Below are 10,183 nucleotides of genomic sequence, written 5' to 3'. Positions count from 1 at the left end.
AATATCTACATTATTCAAATATATACATTATATTAAATGAAAAAAACTACAATATACCTGTATAGGATTTATGGCGAAAAAAAAATTGGTATCTTCGTAAGACACCATTTCCAGGATCAGAAATTTATTAAATTATTTTTGTTCTTTCTTGAAAAAATAAAAACGTCAAAAAATAAGTTAAAATGATGTCTAGAGGCAAGAAACAAAAATGACAATAATATCCTGTGAATCAGTTTCAAAAATGTTTATTAGTTCGGAGACAGTATGAGGTAATCAAAATTGACACACAAATAAAAAGACATGAGTTTGTTTTGCGCAGGGATAAGTCAACAAAATGATTCTCGCTATCGAAAGGCATATTATTTAACCCTTCGTTCATATAATATTCAATAATTCTTTATGTCATGTCATAATCTGCGATTCAATTCTTTCAATTTTCAAGAAACTGCATATTCTGAAATAATATGGAATGAACTTTGTCAGAGATGTTCACAACATAGATTATTGGATGTTTCAGTATCGAGTTACAAGTCAAAAGAAATTCATTCAAATTCAGGTCTAAAATAACCTTAACGGAGTTAAAAAAATTAAAATTATCCGTATAATCATATATATTTTTGGAAACAGAAAAGTAATCTCGAAAATATACTGTAATTATCAACTCACATTTTGTACTACATTTGGTGTGTTTATGAACTTCTTTGCATGTTACGCTTCATTCTATAAGAAATTTAAAGATGAGAGAAAACATGGAAATATATATATACCACAGGTTTGCCATGAATTCTTAAGCAGTTTCAAAAATCATGAAAATTGATGGAATCAGTATATTCGACTACGGGTTGCAGAAAAGCTATTCTCACAAAATGGAATTTTCTGGCAAATCGAAAAAAAAAATAAAGGTCAAATTTTTGTCGAAAAAGGGCACACGAATATAAATTGATGAGCGATTGCACAAGGAACTTTCCTCAATCTCTTCTATTTCCGAAACGTTCATACAGCTTCATCCAACAATTCGTGGATGAGGTAAAACAACTTTATTAACAGTGCTTTATCCAATAATGTCAACATAACAATAAAAATTTTTTGTAAACTACAGCAACGGGAAATTCAGAAATTAGCTACTGAATCGTACACCCTGCATTTCACAGAACTCTGATTTGCATATATTCAGTTGTTTGCTTTCGTACAACGCTCTCCACAATGAATTTTTTATTTGATCTTTTTCCGTGCTGAAAGGGAGGTTTTTCTTTCCTTTTGCACAAGAAAAAAGAGTTTTAACTTAAGGAGATTGAAGGAAGGTCTCTAATCATTTCTCACTTTGTACTCTGTACCTCCCTTCGTTATATATATATATATATATATATATATTGCAATCCGCATGCGAATATACCAATTTCTTCAGATTATGTTTTTTTTTGAACTATTTACGAATTCATGGGACATCATGTCTACAGTATATGTTCCATTCAAATCAGACTATTCGCTGTATTGACAGCATGTGGTGCAAATATAAATTGGCATACTACGGTATTTGAATCAAAAAAGTTGTGTATTATTGGCGCATATGTAAATATGCAAAGTTATAACATTACGAATATGTCACAAAGCACATATGATACGAGAATTAATTTGAATTTCAAAGAATTTCACAAATCTCGCCTGCACATGATTTCTCCGCGCTGCTGTGTGATTTCCACAAACAAAATAATTAAAACATTTCCACTATTGAAAATCATTTTAAATGTGATTTTTAAGGGATGGCACGACTCTTGAAGTCGATTTTTCAAAAATGGCTTTAAAATTTTTTATTCAATTGCACATTGGTTCATGTCATTTGCTCATTTTTGTCGTGCCACGGTCATTCTCTGCACACGAGGGCTAATTAGACCGGGACCTACATTGTTGGTTACGAAATTTATTGTTGGTTACGAAAGGCAGCCTTTTTTATACTCACCGAGAGGTCCCACACCGAGGTGACCCCTCGGTGTGGGACTTCCCGCGATAGGAACAATTTTCTGTGGTCCTGTCGCCGTTTCTGTTGTACCCCGTGTCGGGAAAGTTTCTGACAAAGACGAACCGGGTATCAAACTCGCGACACTTCTAAACATCTTTTAGTACTTCAGGAGTATCTTTTTCATGTAAATTAATTACTTCCTTTTCGAAATAAAAGGAAGAAGTAATTAGACGTGGTATAAATATATACAAGAAATAACACTTTAAATGCGATATTCTCAGATTGCAGTTTTTGTGAGCTCATATATGAAATTTAAAAAACTACATCAACACTTTTGAAATTTTGTAGAAATTTTTATTTATTTATTTATTTTAATAATAACGCGGCCATCACGTATTCCCACGAGAACATTACGATCTGTCCAGGGAATTTGTTAGTGTTAGTAGACATCCATGCCCGAACCGGGATTCTAACCCAGACCTGCAGTCAGAATCTGGCTACTCTAACCACTGGACTGCTAGTCGGCAAAGAATTCAGATTAGTAAAACAATTTTCGAACTTGGATACCTGACTATTCATTAGAATTTTATGAATTTAAAAAAAGTTGAAAAATATATAATTTCAAAAATCTGAATTCAACATAAAAAACCTTATTGGTCAGTTGCTAAATCGAAGGTTCATTTGGGAGAAAATCTCGTTTAAAGTATTTTTTCCTTGTATGCATTAACAATACAATTTATTACTTTGGAAAAAAAAATTAACCGATTGACACGGAATTGTTTGCATTTGATGTGCAATTGAATGAAATATTTTTACCCCTGCAGTGTTTTCCTACGGGTTTTAGGAATTTTATTACCACAAATATATATAAGTCGATATACAGGGCGGTAACTATCCACCGCCCAATAATTGCATACCATGATTCCATGTGAAAAACTAATACGGAAAAGTGTTTTCAGGTTGTTTTTTTTTTTTTTTTTTTTTTTTTTGCATTTGACCTATGATTAACCACTTTATGATCAAGGACGCATCCAAATGCCTTTGGAATAAAGTCAAACAAGCTCTCTTTTCTTTCATCTCTTATCATCGTCAGGCTTTGTTGTAACCCTACGAAGTTGTTCTTTTTACCTTTCTTTTATTTCTATACAATTATTAGTAATTTTTCCCCCACATATAATACATCCTTCTACTATGTCGTATAAGAGCAAGAGATTTGGCTGGGTGAGGGTGAAAAGAGAAATTGACTTCGTATATATACATCCACTTATCTGTTATATGCAGTTATGTATTATATTATTTTCCTTCGAATTGCTTTTTCTTTCCAACAGCTTCTTTACCTTTGTCTAACGTGTGGTTGGGTTAGGACGAGGTTACCATATTCTTCACCCATTCGCAAATGTAGATCATCCAAATTACTCACCGAAACCTTGTATGCGAAGCGGTTAAGGAGTTATAACGCTTTAAAAATTGATGACGTCACTTCTAAATCCTGCCATATTCATCTACCGTACATTTAACGAACAACTTGGTGTTTATGAAATAGATTACATAATGGTATAACCCTAAAGATAAATCGAGTGAAAGCAAACCAGTTGTTTTCTTCTCTTGTGCGTGTGTGTGTGCGATCGTTATACCCAAAATTTAAAAAAAAAATGTTTTTGCTTTGGGTAACGTCTGTTCATTTAATTTGTCTCAGGATTTGTCAATGAATTGAGTATCACTAACAACTCCGAGATGATAACTTTTTTTCCCACTTCCAACTAAGATGTTTCCGAATATTGCATCCATGCAGTGCCGTCTTAAATCATGGGTCCACTCGGACATGGCCCGGCAGATCGGCCGTGTACGGGTGGACCCGTGAAGAGAAGAAGTACCGCATAAAAATGAGATACAGTTGAAATTTTCGGAAAAGTCGGAGCATACATGTAAATTTGCCAGCAAGTCTTCAGAAAAATATCATGGACCGGGAGGCTTGGGTGCTCTTAAGACGGCCCTCCGGCAAATCACTCTCACACGGATGGGACTAATAGGGCCCAGGACAGTTATCATCCTTTTTTATTTATGCTATAAATTCACTATAGAAGGACCCATAAAAAGTCTGGCTTAGGGTCCCTTCAGAGATCCCAGTCTAGGGCTCTGCAACACAGTTAACTCGATCACTACATTACTACATTGAGCTTGTTGAATAATATCGATCACAATTACAAATTGTCATGATGAAGTCTTACAGTTATAATTTAAAATTGTTACGGCATCGTATTTGTGTTATGAGTGTGTATGAGAAGCAATACTCAACACCATATTTAGAGAACACACAGTAAAGAGATGGCTTCATTTGCAAAATTTAAAGCTGGGTTGGGGGAGGACACAATTTTTCGGGAAAAAATTAAGAAACGAAACATGAGCGTCTCATATGGCGGCGACATTAGAAATACCTACAATGGCGAGTAACTGAAATCCACCTCTGCTAAGTTCGCTTCTTTATAAATACGGAACCGAATGAAACTTCAACTGAAAAATTATCAATTTCTGCGTGAATCATCTGGGCTGAAATAATTCCAATAGATCTCGTTTGAATAACGCTTTGCGAATCTGGTGATAAATTAGCTAATATGGTCGGGCGAATGTAACACGTAATATCAAGGTTAGCATCACTCTATAGGCGCCAATCGTGAAAAAAAAGTAATTGATCTTGGCTTCGGCGCGACGGGATATTTCAATTCATTTTCAAAAGCCTGCAACCCTCTGCTGAGGAAGGATTTTACTTTCGTTAGTTGATTGACGCGTAACTGGCCACTACAAAAATGACACGTCACAAAAATTCAAAACGTTTCACCTCATTAAACATGCGTCTGGATCCTAAAACGGAAAACACTTTTCTGTAATACTTTTTTCAAAAGGAATCACGTGTATATAATTGTTGGACGGTTGATACTTACCAACCTATATGTATTATTTTCGTCAGGTTTTTACAAAACTGAGTATTATGTATAGAATTGAATTTCAGAAATCTTACTCACCCTTTCGCTAATTCACAGGTTTTATGCAGACGCATTTTTCTCCTTTGCATTCCGCTGAAGAGTAATCGTATGTTGCACAATACTTCTTACAAGTATCTACGTCTTTAGGGCAACCATTCGGGTTGTCTGTCGTCATGGTTTGTGACGTCGCTTGAAATTATAGAAAAAAACAAAAAATAAGTGCTTCCATCACTTTATTAAAATAATCGAAAACTGTTTCAATATGCCTAGTATGTTTATGAGTGTTTTACAATATGGTAGCAGTCTTTTAAAAGATTCGTGATTACAGAAAGCAGTTTAGAAAAGTAAATTCGACAAAAAGATTCGTTAACTGTACTGGTTGCTCTGGAAAACTAATTGCCGTCAAATTTGATGTGCATTTGTCAAAAATTATCGGGAAAACCATTTCAATCATTCAAAATGAAATATCGCATCGAACAGAAATGCAACAATATCAGCATTCCGTTACTTGAAGTACAATATTTAAAAATATATTTAGTTTCAGTTAATTTTAAAATATATATAAGGTAAAACTTGCTGTAAACGACGTCATAACTATTCCGTCTGCTGGGTTAGTTGCATACAGAATAAAAGAATATTGCAATTCAAAAACATGCTTACTTTTTCGATCAGAATTACCCTTGTCTACCTTTTCACAATTGCATCTACCATCCTTGTTGAGTCCCGTGAAAACATAACCAAATTTTGTGCAGTATTCCTGACACTCAGATTCCGAATTAACTTGGAAATTCGAAAAAATAAATAAATTACTTTCGGTATATCATATAATTCAATAAATGAACTTCAATTGGCAATGAAAACAACAATGCATAAGTTATACGTTCACATTTAATGCAATACAACAAAAAAAAATACAAATTTTGTATATTCGGTATGATTAAATTTGAAATTTAAGAATTCATTTATTTGCGTGATTAAACAAGTCATATTTCATCTCATCAAATTACAATTGAGAATTGAACAATTACAATTGAATTCGTTTGTGTCCAAGAAATAAAAAAAAAAGAAGGACAAATTCAGGAAAAAAAAAAGAAGATTAAACTCACCGTTTTGCGTTTGCTTTTTTGACGCTCTGGATAAGCACGTGCACTGTTCATTTCTACATTTTGCAGAGACATAGCCTAGTTCGTCGATGCAATACTCTGCACATCCGATGGGATCACTACGGCAATTACCAGAATAATTTGGTGCCGGAACTTCCTCTAGAGCACCTGGAAAAGTTAAATGAATCTGTGTGTGTAAACCTCTTACCCCATTTCAAGCAGGAATTACTATTCTTTGTTGTGAATGATATCAAATGCAATAAACAGTAGAGGTTTGAGGTTTTATGATCAAAATGTTTTCATTTTTATGATCGGAAAACCTATTCTGTTTTTAAATATGCTGCAATTGGAGTCTTCGGGGGGGGGGGGGGGCACGATTCTTGCACAAAATTTCAGCACACATTTGGGCACAATGTGTGACTGTTTCGATATGGTGTGTATCTTTATTTCTAAACCACCTCAAAACATTGAGAAAGTGACAGAACGTGACATTTTAAAATAAGTTTGACATCAGTCGCAAAGCCGTAATAAATTTGAGGCAAACGCAATGCTTGCTTTCATTCTTAAAAAGGGTCTCTAACAAGAACTGTGGTCTTCAATGCATGACATGCGCACCACATTTGGCCCTCGGAATTTTGTCGTGGCCCGAAAATCAGTTTCAGAAAATGGTTGAAAACATAATTAGTGAATAAAATAAAATAGTGAAGCAGTAATTCTGGAATAAATGAAAGAAATAACTCTAGAATAAATGATAATTTCGAATTGCTGAATTATTGAAAGAAATGATTTCAAGATACATTGGGAAGGAAAAAACAATTTCATAATTACCGAAATAATTAATGAAAGAATAATTTAAAGTTATTTCAGATCAAAATTATCTCAGAATTAATTAATATAATCAGTAATTAATCCAGAAATATTCAGAATCAGTGGAAAAAAATCATTTCAGAGTTAATCAAAATTTATGGTTCATAAAAGAAACAATTTCCGATTCTATATGGAGATGTCACTGCATTACATGAGTTGGTACCCCGCTGGGGCTTCGTGGGAAGTTTCAGTTTGGCCCACCGTGTCTGAAAGGTTGAAGACCGCTTCCAAAAGTGATGCTTCCCCTTTTAGTTTGGCTCCGTTCGTCTTCATTGTAGAATGCAGTTAGGTTTTGGAGGTCACATATATACCGAGGGACATAGACTTGATTGAAGTTGTGCAGAGAAGACCTACGTGTGGCCTTGTTGGCACGCGGCGCTTGAGTTGAGAAGCGTAACTTCATTTTTTGAATATGTTTACATTGGAAGAACACAGGAGTCCGTGGACATAATGGAAGTGTTCAAAATTTTCAACGGAATGAACAGGATGGACCATAAATTTTCAATACGCAATCAAGGCACTGCATTGAAAAGAAGACACCAGTATATATCGTTTAGTAAGGGACAATTCCAGGTTGTGGTGTTGCGAGGAATTTTTCTCTAATAGGGTTGCAAATAAATGAAATGGCTCACTCCCCCCGGGGATCGTGAATTCTAACACAATTGACAAGTTCGATAAACATAGTGGGATAAATCGAGGAGCTATCCATACTTGTATAAGGCACCCATAATCTTTTCTATGGGCAGCATATTATGTTTTATCATAATTATTGTTTTTTTTCGTGATAATTACTCTTGCTTTTTATGTTGTACGTTAGATATATTCGATATCCATATTGTTTATGGGCATCTTCATTCAGCCACCTCGTTGGCCCTTTTACGTGTTGTGTAATTTGTATTTGGATTAAATAAATTTCTGATGAAAGAGTATATAAGAGCAGATGCAGTAATCACTCTTTTGTATGTGATACGCCAAGTAAATTCCAGCTCTTGGAGCAGATATTTTTCATATAACGTATTGTATAGAGAAAACTTTCACAATCCCTATTGACCGCGAAAGACTAAAAGAAGACTTAAAGTAATAATATCAAACAAATTATGAATTTTATGATGCATTGATTAATTACTGTTTTAATTACACGAGGAAGAAAATTTTGAAATTTTGATGTAGTGCACGAATGTTATGAGTACATTCACCCTACCTGGTAGGAATGTGAGATATTTCACTTTAAACAGATTGTTAGATTGAAAAAAAATTTGCAGAATCAGATGATAGATCACATGTGTCAAAATCAGTGTGAGATATACGTTCAAATATCATATCATTTTTATGAATTCGACTAAGTTTTTTCGAGACACGATTCACCGAAGCAATCGCTAGAATAATAGTCAATATAAAGTAAAAAAAGATATAAATATCATTTTGAATAAGACGAAATATTCATATTGAACAAATGGTAGTCAAATGATAATCATAATAACAGTGAATCTTACTTGATATTGCGACAAAAAATAGCGTAAAAGCCAATGTAGTCTTCATAGTGTTTGTGATTTTTTTCTCGTAATGTACTAAATTGAATCACCGAGGTGTCAAAAACAACTTATCAGCAGAAGATCTCGCTAAAATCTGGCGTTTCCTGTGTTAAATGGAAAATAAGTGATATTCTTCGTTCAAATTCTGATTCCACACAAATCATCCGTGATGTAGTGCATGTTAGCGGAAATCACTCGTATCGAAAAATACACTTTTAGATAATTTCAATAACAGGATAATGAATTTAAAGAGTTTCACTTCGAGAAGAAAATGAATCAGAAATACTAAATGTGAAATGAACAATAGTCAATCTTCATAATATTTTATCAACCCCCTTAGAATACTCTGAATTATAAAAAAAATAATAATAAAAACATATAACTCACCTTATTGGAGTGGCTAAGGTTTAGCTCGAGAAAAATATTTATTCTAAAGCAGCTGTTGTGTAGGCTTGTTTTAGTTCTTTTGCGGCAGGTTATTTTCCAACTTATTTAATTCTCTAAATCTATTCTGAAAATTATAAAATAAAATTAACGAGCAATCTAGAGTGATAAAATGTGAGGGACACACACAGCGTCGGATCTGCTTAAAACCCCTTGTCCACCAAAACTTTTGACACAGGAGACTTATAATTAGTTTACTCAACTGAATATTTGAGTACACCCGAAAGTTTCTTAACTTGTGTACTTAGTGGGAACATCCTTTCCGCAAATGCATTCGGGATTACAATCTACTCATAAGATAGAACAACGATCATCCGTTATGTACCACTTGAAACAGCGTGCCATATCCAAACAATTAAAATTACAATTTAAGTACACGCAAGATACGCGGACCGCATGCGAACAAAAAAGTAGCAAATGACGCATGGCTTCATTTATAAAACCAGACAGTTTGGAAATATGGCGACGCGATTTGTTTTGGATCATTTTGTATTTGCGATTTGATAGTATGCGACCATAAAACTTATAATGATGAAAGTGAAACTAAAACCTGCATGTGGATGTGTGTGCATATTTTTGAAATGATTTACGTATCGATCTAGGCAAAAAAAAATACAAAAAATAATCTACTATTTTATTAGTATAGAGTGACCAATAGAGTCCCTATTAAGTAAGAATTCATGACAATTGAAAAAAAAATTGTCGGTATGAGGAATGCACTAAATTTTGCGTCAATAATGTTCGGTTTTATATCGCAACAAGTACACTCAGTTCAAATTTTCCCTGAAAGTTTGCACTTCTCTGTAAGAAACAAATATGCAAATGGCATAACATTCAAAATAGCTGTCTATTTATAAAACAACATTGTTTTTATTCTTACTTTTGTTCGCGGACGTTTGAAAGGATATCTTGTTCAGAATGTGATATCTTGTAGTGAAAGCACTATCTTATCGTGAGGATCCATTTTCGAATCTCGTTGAGGGAGGGGGCACAGTGAAGTCGACTGATGCTGGTTTTCTGCGGTTTTTCAACTTCGAGGCGCGAATGCAAGATGTGTGTGCATGGTGTCCTATTCGAAAAGTTTTCTTCAGAGAGCATGTAAACCTTGAACACATAATAATCACATAATATATATATATATATATATATATATACATGAAAATTCCAGCATTTACCAACTTTACTTGAAATCATGGGAGACATATGGTAGCGCCAGCAAGAAACGAAACAAGCGCAACTCTGGCGACATAAATACGTTAAGACCATGCATATACATACGTACACTCCCACAACAACGTT

At 34.1% G+C, this 10,183-nt stretch overlaps 1 protein-coding gene across 1 annotated transcript; it reads right to left on the bottom strand.

Moving 5' to 3' along the window:
- Nucleotides 1–229: 229 nt before the first annotated feature.
- On the bottom strand, nucleotides 230–9,299 carry LOC149076285 (uncharacterized). The gene is made up of 7 exons (XM_089243842.1): nucleotides 8,828–9,299; nucleotides 8,402–8,544; nucleotides 6,045–6,209; nucleotides 5,599–5,718; nucleotides 4,978–5,127; nucleotides 667–720; nucleotides 230–454 (listed from the first exon to the last, which is right to left on the bottom strand). Exons 2-5 carry the CDS (start codon nucleotides 8,445–8,447, stop codon nucleotides 4,985–4,987), a joined length of 474 nt encoding a protein of 157 aa, XP_089099968.1. The 5' UTR covers nucleotides 8,448–8,544; nucleotides 8,828–9,299; the 3' UTR covers nucleotides 230–454; nucleotides 667–720; nucleotides 4,978–4,984.
- Between the last annotated feature and the right edge of the window lie 884 nt (nucleotides 9,300–10,183).

Source organism: Pholcus phalangioides, unplaced genomic scaffold (genome assembly GCF_987345545.1).
Source record: "Pholcus phalangioides strain wild (caught in Gottingen) unplaced genomic scaffold, Ppha-v1.0 ptg000015l_1, whole genome shotgun sequence".
Lineage (NCBI taxonomy): Eukaryota > Metazoa > Arthropoda > Arachnida > Araneae > Pholcidae > Pholcus > Pholcus phalangioides.
Note: the sequence above shows the minus strand (reverse complement) of the source record. Positions and strands in the feature narration are given on the sequence as shown.